The sequence below is a fragment of the Pteronotus mesoamericanus genome, unplaced genomic scaffold (assembly GCF_021234165.1).
Source record: "Pteronotus mesoamericanus isolate MK-2021 breed Mesoamerican mustached bat unplaced genomic scaffold, CSHL_Meso_final scaffold_167, whole genome shotgun sequence".
Lineage (NCBI taxonomy): Eukaryota > Metazoa > Chordata > Mammalia > Chiroptera > Mormoopidae > Pteronotus > Pteronotus mesoamericanus.
The window spans coordinates 15,012,029-15,033,325 of NW_026555308.1; the positions used below are offsets into that span (position 1 = coordinate 15,012,029).

The following is a 21,297-nucleotide window of genomic DNA, read 5'->3' on the forward strand; positions in this document are numbered from 1 at the left end:
CAACTAGCATTCTCTATAAACATCTTCATTACGAGTGTTCGAAACACTTCATTACATATATGAGAGCATGGGGATTACTTCCCTTCACTGATAAAATATGGGAACAGTGGAGCCTACAAGTTGTGCTTGTAGAAATATCTTTATTACAAATGTTCTGAGTCACTACCCTATTTGCAGTACAGAATGGGGATTATTTACATTCATTGTTATAACACTGATCTGAATATAACATGTAAATATCAAAATTAGAACATCTTTATCACAAGTGTTCTTAAACAAGTCACTGTATTATAACACAAGAAAACCTGTATTATAGAATGAGGATGAATTCCTTTTATTGATAGGACCCTGATATGAATGCAGCATGCAAGTAACATGTTTAGAAACATCTTTATTACAAATGTTATCAAACTGCCTAGATACATTAGAGACTTGGATTACTTCTATTTACTTACATAACACTGGTCTGAAATCAGCTTCCCAATAACATTTTTAAGAAACCTAGTTATAAAATGTGGACTGAATTACATTACCACGCTTATTATAGTGACTTCTGGTCACTGATATAGCACAGTTCTCAATGCAGCTTGCAAGTGGCAGTCCCAAACATCATTACTACAAATATCCTTAATTATTTCATACATTACATAACAGAACCCATTTCCATTTACTGATTTAAAACTATTCTGAATGTACTTTGCATTAAAGTTGTTAGAAACAACTTTATTACAAGCATTCTTAAACACTTTATTACATTCATTACAAAATAGGAATGACTTTTATTCAGTGATATAACTGGTCTGAACACAATCTGCAAGTAGTACTAATACAAATACACATATCTTCATTACAAATGTTTTTAAATACTTTACTGCATGCATTACAAATTAAGGATCACTTTCATTCAGTGTTATTAACAATCTACTGAAAGTAGATAGCAAGTGGCATTCTTAGAAACAACTTTATTGCAATTGTTCTTAAACACCTAACTAAATGATTATTCATAATGGGTCTCACTTCCATTCATGGATATAAAACTATATAGTATGAGTGCAGCATAGAAGAAGCATACTTAGAAACATCTTTATTATATGAGAACATAGTATCGCTCTCACTCACTGAAACAACATTGTGCTCAATGCAGCTTGCAAGTGTGTTTTTAGTAACATGTTATTTACAAGTGTTCGTTACACTATATGTATTATAGAATTGGTATGACTTTGATGCTGGAAGGACATTTTTGAAATTACAAAAAAAAACTACCTTATTTTACAATACTTTGATAACTTTTAACACATATTCAAAATCTATAAGGCATAATGTTGTCATCCAAATATTACTTATGATTTCTCATTGTTCTCTGGCTCTCCCTAACTTCTGAATATTGTAGTTTAATAAGGGCTAACATCAAAGTATAATTTGAATCAAAAATTTATCTTTCATTATAATAAAAGCTATCAAGAAATAATTATCAGTAGATCCTGATAAGGAGAATGATCCCTAAGAAGTAGCTTTTCATAACATTATTTTATGCCTATGATTCCCCAACAAACCTTCTACTAGATTAAAAAAAAACACACACACATTGTATGTTTGAGTCACAGGCAATGCTATGCTAAAATGATTTTTTTACAGCTAACCAACACTTTTTACACTGCGTCATATATTTCTTTGATGCAATTTTCATTTAGCATACTGAGCATCATTGAGTGCCAGCCCTGTGGTCATCTTTGTTCTAAATGCTGAGGACACAGCAGCTAACAAGAGGGTCAAGGTGCCTGCCCTTGAGAGTTGGAGAAAATATACAGTAAGTAGACAAATTTTAAAAATTAGTAGAACTTTCATCAGAGTTAAGTGTTATGAAGATAATCTCAGGAAGATAGGATAGTGACAGAGCTCTACAACAGAGAATGGTTGAGAGACAACTATTTCTTACGATCTTTGTCCTTTTTTACATTGGTGCAACCATGAGTCTGCAATGTTTCAGAGCCAGCCTTCATTTTATAAAAGTTCATTATTTCTTCTTCCAACTGTCGTTTCTCCTCCTCAAGTCTTATTGTCTCCTCATGCTGGATTCTTTTAAGGTGCTCAAACCTGTCCTGTAGCTGTGAAACAAAGATGTAGTTGTGACTCAAAGCACAATGCATGGCACATCCCCAGGAACATGCTCATCTTTTTCCTTGTTTTCAAACATATCAATCATCAAAGTAGAGGTTGATCTTAATAAATAACTCAAACAATTATGTTTGAAATAAACATTCAGATATACAATTTTTTTCAACAATTAAATTTTAAAAAGTGTCCCCAAATGTAAAAAAAAACAAAAACAAAACAACCCCTACAGCTATAAACAACACTTATTTTTTAAAATATTGTTTTTCCAACTGAGGTATATTTTCTCACCCTACATGTCCCCACAAATCTCTTCAAATAAAACTTGATAAACCAATGCTCACTAAAAATACATATTAAATTATAGCATGCACTATAAAACAATTGTTGAGACTTTAATTTATAAAGACCTTTTGAAAGAAAGTCATAATTTCCTTAAGTGAAATCAGCATAGTGATAGAAAGAAACAAAAATCTTCAAGGACCTCATTCAGTTTTTGTTTACTTGTAAGGTCTTATCTAATTTGTCGGATTTAAAATAAATGAAATTAGCCATCTGCAAAAGGTGATATTAGCTTGGATTCCATTGGAGATGGACCTAGGTCTTTAACATGACTTTATTCAACAACATAAGACTTGCTTGTGTACATCAGAGGAGGGATGTGTTTTAATGCTATGGTTTGTATGGTTTAAAACTATAAAGGACAAGTTTATTTGCAGTTTAACTTTTTGAAAAACAAACAGGCCAAGGGATTCTACTGCTACAGTATTAATCATTTGGTGTATATGGCTGTGAAGAACGCAAACACAGGGTTAACACCAATGGTTTTCAACCCTAAGTGTCCATTAGAATTATTCAGTGAGCTCAATAACCTTTCAGTGTTTGGGCTGCACACAGATCAATTACATCAGACTATGTGGAATGGAAGCCCAGGCATTAGTGCTTTAAAAAATTTCCTAGGTGATCTTACTATGCAGCTAAAGTTGACATCCATGGTTCTAAATAAAGATTATATGTTCCTTTCCTGGACTCAGATGTCTCTTGGAATTACATCTTCAGCCGTGAGAAGCAAATGAGCATCTAGGTACCATGGCAAGAAGAATAATGACTGGAAAGGCTGGGCATGTGAAAGTGCAGTATCTGTAAGTGATGGCAAAATCACTGAGAAAATGTTTCTCTTAAAGATGGGAGGGTGAGAGTAGAAATCAGAGAAAGCTAAGCTTCATCCTAATATATAAATATTTCAAATATTAACTCCTCTGGTGAAAAGCCTTAAGTTTTCCCGCAAAACAGGTACAAGGCAAGGATGTCCCCTCTGACCACTCCCTTTCAACACTGTCCTGGGAGTCCTTGCTAATGCAGTAAGACAACAGAAGGAGATAAAATATATACAGATTGGGAAGGAGGATATAAAACTGTCATTTTCACAGGTAATATGATCATCAATGTAGAAAATCCAAAAGAGTTGCCCCCCCCCAAAAAAAACCCTCTTGGAACTAATGAGATTATAGTAAAGTTGCAGGATACAAGGTTAATACTCAAAGTTTAATTGCTTTTTAATATATCAGTATTGAACAAGTAGAATTTAAAATTAAAACACAATACTAATTGCATTAGCACCTCCCCAAAATGAAATACTTTAGTATAAATCTAACAAAATATATACAAGATCCATATGAGGAAAACTACAAAATTCTGATTTTAAAAATCAAAGAAGACATAAATGGAGAGATACTCCATGTTCATGAATAGAAAGACTACATATTGTCAAGATGTCAATTCTTCCAACATAATCTAGAGATTCAATGCAATACCAATCTAAATCCCAGTAAGTTATTTTATGGATATTGATAAACTGGTTCCAAAGTTTATATGGCAAAAGAAAAGGCCCAGAATAGCCAACACAGTATCAAAGGAGAACAGAGCTGAGGGACTGATGCTACTCGACTTCAAGGCTGGCTATAGCAACCTGACTAAAGCTACAATAATCACAAAATGTAATATTGATGAAAGAATAAAAACAGATCAATGCAACACAATAGCTTAGAAATAGATGTACATATACATAGTCAATTGGTCTCTGACAAAAAGGCAAAAGTGACCACTGGAGAAAAAATAATCTCTTCAACAAATGGCACTGGAACAATGGAACATCCACATGCAAAACTAAGAATCCCTTTCTATCTGAGCTAATGGGATTTTATTACTTATAGTTCAGTTGTCCTTGACTGGGACATCTGGCATACAGCAACTAATCACTGCCTTGTCTCTACCAAAAAAGAAGTTCATATTCTAATAAACTTACTAAAACTAAATGTTCTTTTTAATATTTTATTATGTTATTACAGTTGCCCCATTTTTTTCTCCTTTTATTCTCTTCTGCCCTGCGCCTCCCTCCGCCAGCAGTAGCTCCCTCATTTAGTTCATGCCCATGGGTTGTGCCTATAAGTTCTTTGGCTTCTCCATTTCCTGTACTATTCTTAACCTCCCCCTGTCTATTTTGTACCTATTATTTATGTTTCTCTTTCTCTGTACATTTTCTCCCATTCTCCACCACCCTCTGATGTCCATTTCTGTGATTCTGTTCCTGTTCCAGTTGTTAGCTTAGTTTGTTTTTGTTTTTGTTTTTTTTAGGGTCAGTTGTTGATAGTTGTGAGTTTGTTGCCATTTTACTGTTCATAGTTTTTTATCTTCTTCTTTTTCTTAGATAAGTCCCTTTAACATTTCATATAATAAGGGCTTGGTGATGATGGACTCCTTTAACTTTATCTTATCTGGGAAGTACTTTATCTGCCCAAAAAAACTATTTTAAGACTTATTAAAAAGAAAATTCTCAACTGTGGGCCAAGATGAAGGTGTAGGTAGATATGCTTTGCTTTCTCACACAACCAAAAGAAGGATAACAACCAATTTAAAAACAAAAAATAACCAGAACTGCCAGAAAATCAAACTGCATGGAAATTTGACAACCAAGGAGTTAAGGAAGAAACATTTATCCAGACTGTGCACTGAGACAAAGAAGTATGGCCCCAATGAAAGAACAGACCAAAACTCCAGAAAGAGAACTAAGTGATGAGGAGATAGCCAACCTATCAGATGCAGAGTTCAAACCACTGGTAATCAGGATGCTTACAGAAATGATTGAGTATGTGTAGGGTAAGTGGAGGCAGTCTGTCTTCCTCACCCAGGTGTCTGAATAACTAAGGGAAGCATTTTCTCATAACCCTGAAGGGGTTTGATAAAGGTGTGTTCTCATAGCCTTGAGACTTGATCTCACAGCCTTGAGTCTGTGTCTGATAAATGGTTCCCATAACATGAAGTTGGCTTGAATGTACAGCTCATGCTACATTACCTAACCATTTGGCCTGTAGCTGGCTTTGTTCCTTCTAGTATTTAAGAAAGTAGGGACTTATTAGTGGGTGCGCAGGCACGGGCTAGTGGCCTGCATGCTTCCCTTGAATAAATACATGTCAAGCATCCCCATGGCTCCACACATTTTCTTCCGTCTGTCTGAGTCTCAAGTGGACCTGCCCAGGCTAGATGTGCTGCGACACAGTATGGTCGAAAAATAAAGGAAGAAACGAAGGCTATACAAAGTGAAATAAAGGAAAATATATGGGGAACCAGAAGTGAAGGGAAGGAAACCAGGACTCAAATCAATGATTTGGAACAAAAGGAAGAAGTAAACATCCAAACAGAACAGAATGAAGAAACAAGAATTCAAAAAAATGAGGAGAGGCTGAGGAACCTTTGGGACAACCTTAAACATTCCAACATCCGAATCATAGGGTGCCAGAAGAAGAAGAACAAGAACAAAAAATTGAAAACTTATTTGAATAAATAATAAAGGAAAACTTCCCCAACCTGGCAAAGGAACTAGACATGCAAGTCTAGGGCACTCAGAGAGTCCGAAAGAAGTTGGATCCAAGAAGAAACACACCAAGACACATTATCATTAAGTTACCCAAGATTAAAGATAAGGAGAAAATCTTTAAAATAAAGGTAAGGAGAAAGCAGAAGAAAAGGAGACAGTTACCTACAAAGGAGTTCCCATAAGACTCTCAGCTGATTTCTCAAAGAAATCTTATAGGCAAGAAGGGGCTGGAAAAAAGTATTTGAAGTTATGAAAGGCAAGGACCTATACCCAAGATTACTCTATCCAGCAAAGCTATCATTTAGAATAGAAGAGCAGATAAAGTGCTTCCCAGATAAGGTCAAATTAAAGGAGTTCATCATCACCAAACCTTTATTATATGAAATGTTAAAGGGACTTATCTAAGAAAAAGAAGATCAAAAACTATGAAAAGTAAAATGACAACAAACACAACTATCAACAACTGAACCTAAAAAACAAAAACAAAAACAAACTAAGCAAACAACTAGAACAGGAACAGAATCACAGAAATGGTGGTCACATTTATCAGTGGGGAGGGGGAAAGGGAGAATGGGGGGTAAAGGTACAGGGAATAAGAAGCATAATTGGTAGGCACAAAATAGAGAGGGGAGGTTAACAATACTACAGGAAGTGGAGAAGCCGAAGAACTTATATGTACAATCTATTGACATGAACTAAGGGGTAGAGGAATGCTGGAGGGAGCGGGGGTGCAGGGTGGAGGTGGATAAAGAGGAGAAAAAATTGGGACAGCTGTAATAGCATAATCAATAAAATATGCTTAAAAAAGAAAATTCTCCAAATGATCTAAAAAAATTAGGCTATAATTTTTAAAGGCTGTATTCAAAACCTATATGGTTAATAGCTATTTTTTTAAAAAATAGCAAGTAGTCTTCAAAAACATCAAATAATTTATTGAGATTAAATATCCCAACTTAATAGGACACCTAAAAATGAATATAAATTATATCAAATTAGAAATACTTGCTTCTTTTTCAGTTTCTTTAAATGTTGCTTCTTTCTCCTTTACTCGCTGCATAAACTTCTTTTTCAACTCTTCTTCTTCCCTCTGGCATTGATCATAGAACTCCTGTCTTTTAGCTTCATAGATCTCTTGAAAACTAAAAAGGAATTTTTATTACTTTCATATTGAAATACAAATATAAATAAACATGAAAAAATATATATTATACATTAAGTACCATGTAAGGACATTTATTAATATTCTCCCATGTATAGAAATGGAAATTTCTATGTCATGAGATGTAAAAATGAAATAGGTGCAATACTGAATATGAGAGTGTATGTAAAGGGTACTAGAATTTTGAAAACAGTTATATCAGTGATTTCTTGCTCCCACCACTTATTATATCACTCCTACACATCTTCCCACAATAAAATTTGGAGGAAGCTCTGACTTATGAGGTTCTCAAAATAGTTAAAATAAAACCTGGTATCTTTCAAACTATGATTCATTTAAGATAGCCAGTTCAATTTTGGTTGTCCTCAAAATACCAAAACTAATACAGCTGTCATACTTTCGCAGCACAAATCCTATTCCTCTTCAACACAGCTAAATACACTTGCCCACCAACTGTTTTCACTTGATTTCCATGACATCACACTGCTGCTTTTCCTCCATCCAGTCCTCAGTATTCTTTGCATCCTTTTCAATATCCTTTGAAAACCTTTGTCAGTCTTTGCTAATATTTGCCAATTTACTTTCTGAACTTCTCCTTTTGGGTATACATTTTAATATATACACATGTTGGATACATATATTTTAGCATTTAAATGAGCCCTTACATTGCTCTTACAAATGTTTTCTAAGTTTGAAGATGATTTGAAAACATGTGTTCAGAATAATGCAGGATATGAGACACACAGTTATTCTCATTCCCAAATAATTATATATCATGACTGTAGGGGCTTTGTAAATCACCTGTTAGCAAGATCTCTACTCACCTAACTGGCTGGTTGTCTGGACCCACATCAGTAAAGCCGATTTTCTGCAGTTTGAAGCACCTATAACGTTCATAGTGCTGGGTATGGGTTTGTTCTTTTAGGTCTTCCGTATTCGTGCAAAGAAGCATATCCCGGAGCTTAACAAAGTCACAGTGATTTTCATTATCCACTAGGCAGAGAAATAATAAAGCCAAAACACATTATCAATCACTGGCTCTCAGTAAGTTTTATTGAATAAATGTATGCATGAAAAACATTTAAAATAGCAGCTAAGAGATCATCCTGATTAATAGCTAAAATTGTTTTAACCATGTAACTATGATTATATGGTACATATCAATTATAGACAGACTCTATTAACAGGCCAGAAAATTTGCTTTGAATTTATTAACCAAAGAATAAGTATTAAACAGGAAAATAACACATTATATTAATATATGGCATAAGATTTCATCGATAACTATGTTAGTATTTTACAAACTACCCTCAAGGTATTTTACAAAGTGCTAACAAAGAATTAATATAATTTCACTAAAGTAAGTAATTTCATTAAATTAAATCCTCCTAACATTAAGATCATTATAATTGTACATGCATAAGTTATCATATTCTATTTATACAAGATATTTATGAGACTGGATTAGTCAATATTCAAAATAAAGCAATACATTCACATGACTCTCTCCTCTGTTTGTCACATCCAGAAACTGAGCAAAGCATGTTGTGTATTGTGTTTGATATTGTAACCAAATTTAATATTCATTAAAATGTTCTTTTTAACTATATTTCATAAACTTAAAAATTTCTAATATGTCAATTTAAAAACAACATTTGAAAAATAGTACAGGTAAAGATAATCCAACCCCCAATAACTATTATTACAAACATATTAACTAGGCAAGAAATAACTGGCTATTATAATATTCAAACTCATCATGACGCTAGATAACTAATATGAATGTCTAGGTATAATCCAAATGTAAATTATATTTCTTTCTTTTTAAAATAGTTTACCATTCTTTTTTCTTGTGACCACTTCTAAATGTTTTATAAATTAGGTAGTAATTAATTCATGTAACATTTTTAAACACCAATATTTAGACTTCAATATGTTCAAAGTTCTTTTGTTCAAAGCACTTTCCAGCATAGGGAGTTAATATGCAGCTGGAAAACTGGGATAAATGAGGAGGTTCTATCCAGACTCTGGATTTTTGCCTAAAGCGCCATCTGACAAACTCCTGTGAGAATAAATCATAATCAAAGTAAGCATTAGCCTAAATGAAACAGAATCTGTGCTCCTTATTAGTAACTGTTAATTTACTGTTTAGCAACAGTTACCAATATTGGCTCAAGTTAAAATGATATATATAAAATGATTATTATATGTAATATAGGATATTTATAGCATATATTACATATACTATAACACACACACACACACACACACAACCAGTCCGGAGCACGCCTGCTAGCTATCATAATATTTACCTTGTAAAACTCCCCAAGGGTACTGACGGCCTCTGACCATCCTTTTTCCAACTTTCACCTCATCCATACACCCAACTACAGCAAAAGGTAGCTGTTTCTGTAAAGGAAAGACAATTTTAATCATGTTCCCTTATACCTACATGACATACACTGCTACTCTTATTTCTGTTATGGAAATAACACAGACAAGAATAATAAATTAAGCTCATTCAAACAAGGGGTATACCCTGCCTCAGATTTTATGACTTGGCAATAAATATGTACAAATTCATTTCTACAAGCATTAGTGTCAAGTCTTGAAAACTATCTACTGAGTAGAATGACTCTAAACCAAGGCATTATGCTGTGGGAATGATGTACAAAGAGAAAAGATTTTTAGTAGACACATCGTTTTTTCTCACATTATCTTTACCTTGAAACACAAAGACAATATCAAGAAAATAATGTACAAATCACTTTTAACCGTTAAATATGTAGTACGTTTAAAATATGAAGTACTAAGAATAACTATAACTATAATAATTTCTTAATATATATACAATATAAAGTATATAAATAAATAGTGCTTCATATATATTCATAGATGTACATATATATGAATTCTAAATACAACTAAAGGGTCACTTTAATCATGTGATGGTGAGAGTCAGGGGAAGTATGAAAAATGAAGTCAGCGGTGGGTGGTGGGTGGAGGTGGAAGAGGGTATGGGGGGATAAAAGGTAACGCAAAAATACAATAAAAGTGAACTATTAATAAAAAATGATGTCAACCGAGAGAGGTTAGGGGAGAAGATAAGCAAAGTAAAAGGACAATCATAGGTAAGGATAAAGTTTTGAACAGGATACAGAGGCAGAATATGCAAAATTGTAATGATCTCTCAGAAGTTATACAGATGGTCTGTCTGAATAGAAAAGTTGATACATAATGTACAAGGTAAAAATTATTAAGCATTATGTTAAATGTTTAATAATTAACAGTAGTCTATTAATTAGTTTTGATGAAAAATTACTCCCTATGAGTTCCTTGGTGTACTATTAGGTAAGAGAGGCCAATATCTTTAAGATAAGATATGAAAATATATATAATACAGAAGAATAAATTAAAAATGTATATTACTTACATTACTTTAATTCATAAATATGTTTATATTTTAACACCTTAAAATAAATGGGGCATGGGTTACCTACCAAGATGGTAGAGTAGGTAAATTCTGTGCTTGTCTCCTCTCATGAACACTTCAAAATTACAACTAAATTGTTCCGGTCAAGATGGAGGCGTAGGTAAACATGCTTTGCCTCCACATACAACCACAGAAATAATTACAACTAGTTCTTAAAACAAATAACACCCAGAACCATCAGAAAATCAAGCTGTATGGAAGTCTGACAACCAAGGATTTAAAGAAGACACATTTATCCAGATGGGTAGGAGGGGCAGAGATGTGGAGACAGGCGGAGATACACAGAGACACAGTGTGGAACAGAGAGGTGGCAGAACAGGCAGTCCCTCATTCATATGTGGTGGATAAAAATCAGGAGGAATACCTTGGGAGGGAGGAATCCCAGCCCCAGGCCAGACCACAGATGCCAGGGTTCCAGCATGGGAAAAATAAAGCCCCATAACTTCTGGCTGTAAAAATCAGTAGGGGTTGGGACAGCAGAAGAAAGGGCTGAGTTTTCAGGAGACTGCTTAAAGGGCCCACAAGGACTTAGAACTTATGCAGACTCACTCTCTCTAGGATTCAACATCAGGGTAACAGCTGAAAGGGCACCAGTCACATATGGGGAGTAAATGAAATGACTGGAAATATGGCGAGTCCTGGACAAACCTCCAGAAGCCAGGCAGCGGCATTGTCCCCTCTCTGAGCCCTCCCCCAACAAAAAGCCACAAAGCAGTAAAGCAAGTTGCCTTGCCATGATGATTACCTAAGGCTCTGCCCCACACAATTTACAGGTGCCTTTTTTCACAATAGGCCACACTACTCAGACAGGGAGTCAAAGCAGCTTTACCTAACACACAGAAACAAACATACAGAGGCTGCCAAATTGAGGAGACAAAGAAATTTGGCCTAAATGAAAGAACAGAACAAAACCCCAGAAAAAGAACTAAACAAAATGAAGATAACCAACCTATCAGATGCAGAGTTCAAAACACTGGTTATCAGGATGCTCAAAGAAATCATTGAGTAAGGCAACAGCATAAAAAAAGACCCAGGAAGAAATGAAGGTTACATTAAGTGAAATAAAAATCTACAGGGAACCAACAATGGAGGTGATGAAGTGAGATTCAAATCAATGATTTGGAACATAAGCAAGAAATAAGCATTTAACCAGAACAGCAAGAAGAAAAAAGAATTAAAAAAAAGAGATAAGGATAATATAAGAAACATCTGGGACATCTCCAAATGTACAACAACCAAATCATAGGGATGCCAGAATGAGAACATGAACAGCAAGATGTTGAAAACTTATTTGAAAAAAATGATGAAACAAAACTTCCCCAGTTTGGCAAAGGAAATAGACATGTAAGTCCAGGAAGCATAGAGAGTCCCAAACAAATTAGGTCCAAAGAGGACCACACCAAGACACATCCTAATAAAAATGCCAAGAGTTAAAGATAAAGAGAGAATCTTAAAAGCAGCAAGAGAGAAGCAGAGAGTTACCTACAAAGGAGTTCCCATAAGACTGCCAGCTGATTTATCAAAAGAAACTTTGCAGGCTAGAAAGGTCTGGCAAGAAGTATTTAAAATGATGAAAATCGAGAACCTACAACCTAGATTACTCTATCCAGCAAAATCATCATTTAGAATCTAAGGGCAGATAAAGTTCTTCCCAGACAAGGTAAAGCTAAAGCAGTTCATCATCACCAAGTCATTATTATATGCAATGTTAAAGGGACTTATTTAAGATAAAGAAGATCAAAACTATGAACATTAAAATGGAAACAAAATCACAACTATCAACTGCATCTGAAAAACAGACTAAGCAAACAAGCAGAACAGGAACGGAAGCATAGATATGAAGGTAATTTGGAGGATTATCAGCTGGGAGGGGAAAGAGGCAGAATGAGGGAAAAGGTGCAGGGGTTAAGAAACATAATTTATAAGTACAAAATAGACAAGTAGATGTTAAGAATAGTATAAGAAATGGAGAAGCCAAAGAACTTACATGCATGACCATGGACATGAACTAAGGGGCAGCGATTGCTGGAGGGAATGGTGGTACTGGGCAGAGGGGAGCAAAGGAGGGAAAAATTGGGACAACTGTAATAGCATAAACAATAAACTATATTTTAAAAAGATATAAACTTTGAAAAAAATTACAACTAAATTATAGAACAATCAACCTGGAGAAACATCTGAAGACCAGCTGAACAGAAGTCCTATAACTACAGATATAAATAAGAAGCCATGTGAGGCTGGAAAGAAGGGTGAAGACACAAAATGGACTGGCCCCATGCCCATATATGGTGGTTGAGAATTGGGAGGAACATCTCAGCTGCAGAGGTTCCCCTTAAGGAGCACAGGGTTCCAGGCCCACAGAGGGGTCTCAGAGAACCAGTGCTAGGAAAAGAGGCCCCCATCGTATCAGGCTGTGAAAATCAGTGGGGATTCCATCCCTCTGGGTAAGACAAAAGGCTGCTGGAAACCCACACATCCTCTTACTGGGTCCGTGCACAGGCTCACTTGCTGCTTTGTGAAAAGACACTGCTAAAGAACATAAAAAGATAATCCAAAAATATTAGCAAAACAGATGTCTGATAAAGGACTGATATTCAAAATATATAAAAGCCTCTTAAAACAAATAACCCATTTATAAATTAGCACAATATCTGATCACATACCTTATCAAAAATAGATACAGATGGCAAATATGTATATGAAAAGAGTCTCAACATCATATACATCAAGGAATTATAAATGAAAACAAAAATTAGATACCACTACACATCTATGAGAGCTGTCAAAATCCAAAATACTGACAAAGATGTGATGCAATAAGAACTGTAATTTGTTTCTGGTTGGAATGTAAAATGACAAAGCCATGTTGGAAGACATTTTGTCAGTTTCCAATGCACCAGGCCCCCAGCCCAGGGTTCCAGTGCCAGGAAGGGAAGTCCCCATAACTTCTGGCTTCAAAAGCAGTGGGGATTGTGGCTAAATAAAACAGAGAACTTCTGCAGTCACGGGCATTCCTCTTAAAAAGCCCATGCATCTACTTACTCACACTCACTCTCTCTGAGCTCCAGTGATGGAGCAGCAGCTCAAGTCACAAGGGACATTCGAGGAGAAACTAAATTGTCTGGCATTAGGGTGAGAGCTAGAGGGCCAGCTTTCTGCCAGACAAAACTCCTGATGACATTGATGACATTGTTCCTTTTCTAAGGCCCCTCCCCCAAAGATCCAGGAGATGGTGCCATATTGGAGATGCCATCAACATGTCTCACACTATTTACCCAACCCTGGAGACCCCTGACGCCCTGACCCACCCAACTTTCAGGCCAATCCAAGCTGTTTCCAGTGGCTTTTCCATACAAATGGCCTGTCTTGGCTCATGCTTCAGACTTTCCTAAAATCTCTCAGACAAGCAGCATCTGGCCTCAGCATGCCCTATATCTCTTGCTCAGTGGCCCCAGGCCTGGCACTAGCAGCAGCCAGCCTTGGTTCACAATTTAGGTTTTCCTGGGCACCTCCAAGCCCAGCACAAGTAGCAGCCATCTTTATAACTCATGCCAGATGGCCCAGGCAGAACACAGGTGGTGGCTGACTTTGGCCTGAATTTCTTGGGGAGCTCTAGAGCCAACACACCCAGTAGATAGCTTCAGACCTTATTGAAGCACCACCACCCAACCACCTCCACAAATGACACACTCAATAGGTGGACTCAGCAGGCACCAGAGCCTCACTGAAGTAAGTCCTGCTCCGTGGGGTGGGCCTCTGCACCACTGATTCTCCACAGTTATTGGTGGTTGCCCCCAGTCCTTGCAGTCAATTGGCCTAGGGGTAAATCCCTCCCACTGATGTGCCAAATGCAATCAAGTCTCACTTACAACAGGAGGACGTACACAGCCTATACATGGTTGGAGGGGCACACCTTCAATGCCCAGCTTGGTTGATTAGGGAGGCTGTGCTATTGGACCCTACAGAATACCTACTACATAGGGCCACTTTACCTAGCCTGAAGACAGTGAAGCACTACCTAACACATAGAAACAAACACAGAGAGGCTACCAAAATAAGAAGACAAAGAAATATGGCCCAAATGAAAGAACAGAACAAAACTCCACAAGAAGAACTCACCAAAATGGAGACAAGCAATCTACTTGATGAAGAGTTCAAAACACGTGTTATAAGGATGTCAATGACCTTAGTGAAAACTTCAACAGCATGAAAAAGGACACAGGAACCATAAAAAAGAACCAGTCAGAAATGAAGGATACACTAACAGAAGGAATAATTTATAGAAAATCAACAATGAAGTAGATGAAGCCAAGAATCAAATCAGAAATTTGGAATTCAAAGCAGAAGACACCAAGTAAGAACAGCAAAAACAAAACAAAAGAGAACAAAAAAACAGAATCCAAAAAAATGAAAATAGTATAAGAAGCCTCTCAGACAATGTCAAGCATACACACATTCGCATTATAGGGATGCTGGACAAAGAAGAGAAAGAGCAAGGAATTGATGACCTATTTGAAAAAATGATGACAGAAAACTTCCCTAACTTGGTGAAGGAAATTGACATACAAGCCCCAGAAGCCCAGAAACTCCCAAAAGAGATTAACCCAAAGACACCCACACCAAGATACATCATAATTAAAATGCAAAAGGTTAAAGACAAAGAGAGAATCTTAAGAGCAGAAAAAGAAAACCAGTTAGTTATCAACATGGGAGCTCTCAAAAGCTGTCACTGATATCTCAACCGAAGTTTTGCAAGCCAGAAGGGACTGGCAAGAAATATTCGAAGTGATGAAAAGCAAGGATCTACAACCAAGATCACTATACCCAGCAAAGCAATCATTTAGAATCAAACAACATATAAACAGACATGAAAATGCTAAAGGAATTCATCACCTTTACATGAAATGTAAACATTTCAGTAAAGTTAATGTAAAGTTAACATTACATGAAATGTTAAAGGGTCTTCTTTAAGAAGAAAAAAGAGAAAAAAGAGAAAGAAAGAAGGAGCTCCTACCCTTCATGACAGCACAGATGGATTTGGAGAGCATTATGCTAAGTGAAATAATCCAGACAATGAAAGACAAATACCATGTGATTTCACCTATAAATGGAACCTAATCAACGGAACAAATAAGCAAGCAAAATATAACCAGAGACATTTAAATAAAGAACAAACTGACAATAACCAGAGGAGTGGAGGAGGGGATAACAGGGGAAAAAGGAGAGGGTCATCAGAGAACATGTATAAAGGACACATGGACAAAGCCAAAAAGGGGTAAGATCGAGGGTGGGAGGAGGGGTAGGTGGGGCAAGGGGAGTAGTGGGGGGAAATAGAGAAAATTGTACTTGAACAACAATTTAAAAGTTTTTTAAAAAGAAAAAATATTAAAATATGGACAATAAAATGGTAATAAACACATATCTATCAACAATTGAATCTAAAAAACAAAATAAATGAACAAGCAGAACGGAAATATGCTAATAGACTCAGAGGACATTTTGATAGTTGCTAGATGGAAGAGGGGTTGGGGGTATGGGTGAAAAAGGAGAAGGGATGAAGTATAATTGGTTGTTACAGAATATTCATGGGGATGTCAAGTACAGCATAGGGAATGTAATCAATAATATTCTAATAAATAGTTACTAGACATGGGTACTAGACTTATCTGGATGATCACTTTGTAAGTTAAATAAATGTGTGATCACTATGTTGTACACCTAGAACTAATACAACATTGTATGTCAATTTTAATTGAAAAATTTAAAAATTATTTAAAAAATAATGAAAGAGAGATAGAAACATTTCCAGACAAAAACTGAGGGAGCTTGTTATCATTATATCTATCTTACTAGAAATACTATTGGAGTTTATCAAGTTAAAACAAAAAGATGTTAAACAACAACTTGAAAGCACATTAAAGTAGAAATCTCACCACTACAAGTAAATATAAAGAAAACAAGAATATTGTAATGCTGCAATGGTGGCACATAAATCACTTTAAACACTAATGTATAATTTAAAAAACAAAATTGGTAATAACAATTGTAACCACAAAAAATTTATTAACTGAAACACAATATGCAAGGAAGTAAAATCTAACATCAATTTTATAAATTGGAGGGAAGTGGAGTAATTGCGTGTGACTGAACTTGTTTTTAGCATAAAACAGACTGTTATAAATATAAAATGCTTAATGTATTCCCAATGGTAATGATAATTCAAAAAAGTAATGTAGATGAATAAAGGATAAAGAGGAAATAATCAAAATACACCAGCATGAAAGAAATCATCAAGTCACAAATAAATACAAGGGGAGAGACAGGAACAAAATAACTATAAAAGAGATAGAAAAATATTAAAACTTGCAAGGGTAAGAAGAATAAGTCCTTATCCATCAATATATTAAGGGTAAAGTGACTAAATTCTGAAATCAAAAGGCATAGAGAGGGGGAAGGATAAACTAAAAGAGCAATCTATAGGCTGTCAAAAGACTGAGTATAGATTTAAAGATACGCATAGGCTGAAAGTGATGGTGAAGAAAGATATTCCATACAAATGGTAACCAAAGAAACAGGGGTGGCTATATTTATGTCAGACAATAACAATGTTAAGCCAAAACTGTCATAAGAGATAAAGTCATTATATAATGATAAAGTGTCGAAGCAACTAAAATACGTAACAATTATAAATATATTGATTACCAATATCAAAACACCTAAATATAAAAAGCAACCACTGACAGGTCTAAAGGGAGAAATAGAAGAATCTTCACTCTCCCATACTAAAATGGCTAAAACATCAAATCAATAAGGAAAAAGCAGAACCAAACAGATAATACTATAGAGCAAATAAACCTAAAAGATTTATACAGAACATTCCACTCAACAGCACCAGATTACAGATTACACATTCTTCTCAAGTGTACATTAAATATTCTTCAATGTAAATCATATGATAGGTCACAAAATAAGTCTTAACAAATTTAAAAATACTGAAATCATTTCAGGTATCTTTTCTGGTATTAATGTAATAAAGCTAGAAATCTTAATAGAAATGGGAAAATTTACAAATACATACAAATTAACATACACTATTAAACATCTATTGGGACAGAGAGAAAATTATATCTTGAGACAATGGAAAGGGGAGCTCATCACATCAAAATGTATGAAACAACAAAAAAGTACTAACAGAGAAGTTTTAGCAATAAACTCCTACATAAAAAAGAAGAAACACATTAAAATGAACAAGCTAACTTTACACAAGGAACTGGAGGTGAGGGTGGAGCCCAGACTAAAACTAAAATTAGCATAAGGAGGGAAAAAAATGATTATAGCAGAAATAAATTATAGAGAGTAGAAAAGCAATTGTAAAAACAGAGTGGTTTTTGGACAAGATTTTCAAAATCAAAGCCTTAGCCAGATTTATTAAGAAAAAGGAGAGGATATTCAAATAAATAAAAATAAGAAATTTAAGAGGAGACATTACAATAGAACCTTTAGACATTAGAAGCATCGTAAGGAACTACTGTGAACAATTATACCGCCCCCCACCCCAAAACTGGACAACCTAAAAGAAAAGAAAAATTCCTAGAAACGTACAAACTACCAAGACTAAATCAAGAAAAAATAGAAATCCTGGGCAAACCAATCATTTAAAAGGACATTAAAGGAGTAATTTTAAAAACAATCAGGAAAGAATATTCCCATGGACTTAATGCCTTCATGGATGAATTTGACCAAACATTTAAAGAAAAAATAGTATCAGTGTTTTCTAAACTCTTCCTGAAATATTGAAGAGGGAACCATTCTAAAAGCAGACAAGAACATACAAGAAAAAAATTACAAGCCAATTACCTTGAGGAACATAAATGCAAAACTCTTCAACAAAATATTAGCAAAGCAAATACAACAGTACATGATCAAGCAGTATTTATCATCGGGATACAAGGATGATTCAACATATACAAATCAATCAATGTGATAAAGCATATTAACAGAATAAAATATAAAATGACATCATCAATCATTTTAATAAATTCAGAAAAACCTTGACAAAATTTAATACCCTTTCATATAAAACTTTCAATAAATTAAACATAGAAGGAAATTACCTATATGCAATAAGTTTATTTATGAAGGGCCTATAGCTAACATTATATTCAATGATGAAAAGATGAAAGCTTTCCTTTAACTACCAGAACAAGGCAGGTGCCTGCTTTCATTTATCCTATTTAACATATTATTGGAAATCCTAGACAGAACAATTAGGCAAGAAAAAAAAACTCCTTCAAATCAGAAAGAAAAACTATCTCTGTTTAAACATGTAGAAAATCTTAAAGACTCCACAAAATAACTTTTAGAATGAGCAAATGCAGTAGAGTAGCAAGACGCCAAATTGACATACAAAAATTAGTTGCATTTGTATACACTCAAAACAACCTATCCAAAAAGGTAATTAAGAAAGCAATTCCATTTACAACAAAATCAAAGGTACAGTTAGGAATAAACTTAAGGAGATAAAAGACATACAGAGAAACTACAAAACATTGAGGAAAAAACTTTAAAAGGCAAATAAATAGAAGGGCTTCCCATGTCCATGGATTAGAAGAATTAATATTAAAATGTCCATACTTTCCAAAGTTTTCTATAGATTCAGTGCAATCTCTATAAAAATCTCAATGGACTATTTCACAGAAATAAAAAAGAGACAACTTAAAATTCATTAGGAATTTCAAAAGACAATAAATACTTAAAGAAATATTGTGAAAGAACAAAACTGGAGGTATCATATTCCCTAAATTCAAAACATGTTACAAAGCAAAAGTAATCAAAACAATATGGTATTAACATAAAAACAGAAATAGGGACCACTGTCAAGAACAGTGAACCCAAATATAAAACAACACAAATGCTGTCAACTGATTTTTGACAGAGTGCCAAGAATATAACATGGAAAAAAAAGATAGAAAAAGTATCTTATAGAAAAAGTATCTTATAGAAAAAAGAAGAAGAAAAAAGAAAAGAAAGAAAATGTCTCTTCAATAAGTGCTGATAGGAAATTTGGATATCCACATGCAAAAGAATGATTTTGGACCTTTCTATCACACCATATACAATAAACAATTTAAAATGTATTAAAATCAAATATAAAACCAATCAAACTCTTAGAAGAAAACAAGAAGAAAAGTTTTCTAGACACTGGACTGCGCAATTATCTCTTGGCTATGACACCAAAAACACAGGTAACCAAAGCAAAAATAGTGTGACTACATCAAATTAAAAATCTTTTACAAAACAAAGAAAATAATCAACAAATGTAAAGAAAACATACAGATTGGAAGTAAATATTTTCAGACAATATATATGACAAATGGTAAATACCCAAAATATGTAAGAAACTCCCTTAACTTAACAGCAAGAAAACAACTAAACAATCATAAAGATGGGCCAGAGGTCTGCATAAACACTTCTTCAAAGAAGACATACAAGTGGTCAATTGGTATATGAAAAGGTGTTGAACATTACTAACTACCTGGGAAATGCAAATCAAAACCATAATGATTTTTCACCTTACTTATACTAATGTGGTTATTATGAAAAAAACACAAAAAAACAATAACTGATGGCAAGAATGTGGAGAAAAGAGGAGTTTGTGTTCTGTTGATTGGAATGTAAATGAGTGTAGCCACCATGAAGACAGTATGGAAGTTCCTCAAAAAAATTAAAAATAAAATTACAATTTAATCCAGCAGTCCTACTCCTGGGTATCCAAAATAATTGATTTCTGGATCTCAAAGACCTATCTACACTCCCATATTCATTGCAAGATTATTCAAAGTAGTCAAGATATGCAAACAATCTAAATGTCCATCTGTAGATGAGCAAGTAAAAAATATGGTGTACGCATACAATTTAATATTATTCAACCTACTGAGAAAGAGAAAACCATCTCTGTTTTTTTTTACACCCATGTAGTATTCCATTGTGTAAATGTACCACATCTTTTTTATCCACTCATCTACTGATGGGCCCCTGGGCTGTTTCCAGATCTTGGCTATTGGAAATAACACTGCCTGAACATATGAACATTGGGGTGCTTATATTCTTTCTGACTGGTGTTTCAGAGATTATTTTGCTAAGCAAAATAAAAGTCAGAGAAGGGCCAATACAATATGATCTCACTCATATGTGGGATCTAATGAACAGTATAAACTGATGAACAAATAAGCAAGAGTCATGGATACATGGAACAGATTGACAGATCTCCGGAGGGTGGGGGTGAGGGGGTCTGGAATAGATTAGCCAAAGAACATATATGCATATATGCATAGCCCAGCAATACAGACAACAATATGGTGAAGGCTTGGGGGGTGGTGTGGGGACTGGGCAGAGGAGGGGTACAAGGGGAGAAAACAGGAAACACCTGTAATAGTGTCAACAACAAAAAAATAAAATAAAATTTTAAAAAGCAGGAATAGCCTACCATTAGTGACATTATGCTAAATGAAATAAAACAGACACAGAAATACAAATACTGCATGATCTCACTTATATCTGGAATCTGAAATTGTCAAACACATAGTTCTGGCTGCTGTGGCTCTGTGGGTTGAGTGTCGGCCTGCGAACCAAAGGGTCGCCAGTTCAATTCCCAGCCAG

The 21,297-nt window shown here is 34.8% G+C and overlaps 1 protein-coding gene across 1 annotated transcript in view; it reads right to left on the bottom strand.

Annotated features, from left to right (window-relative positions):
• Positions 1-1,925: 1,925 nt before the first annotated feature.
• Positions 1,926-21,297, bottom strand: part of SEPTIN14 (septin 14) — a 32,524-nt gene continuing 13,152 nt past the window's right edge. The window contains exons 5-8 of the mRNA XM_054589657.1: positions 9,458-9,554; positions 7,970-8,138; positions 6,993-7,125; positions 1,926-2,105 (exon numbers count right to left, since the gene is read on the bottom strand). Of these exons, the coding sequence (XP_054445632.1) occupies positions 1,926-2,105; positions 6,993-7,125; positions 7,970-8,138; positions 9,458-9,554 (579 nt within the window). The remainder of the gene's footprint in view (positions 2,106-6,992; positions 7,126-7,969; positions 8,139-9,457; positions 9,555-21,297) is intronic.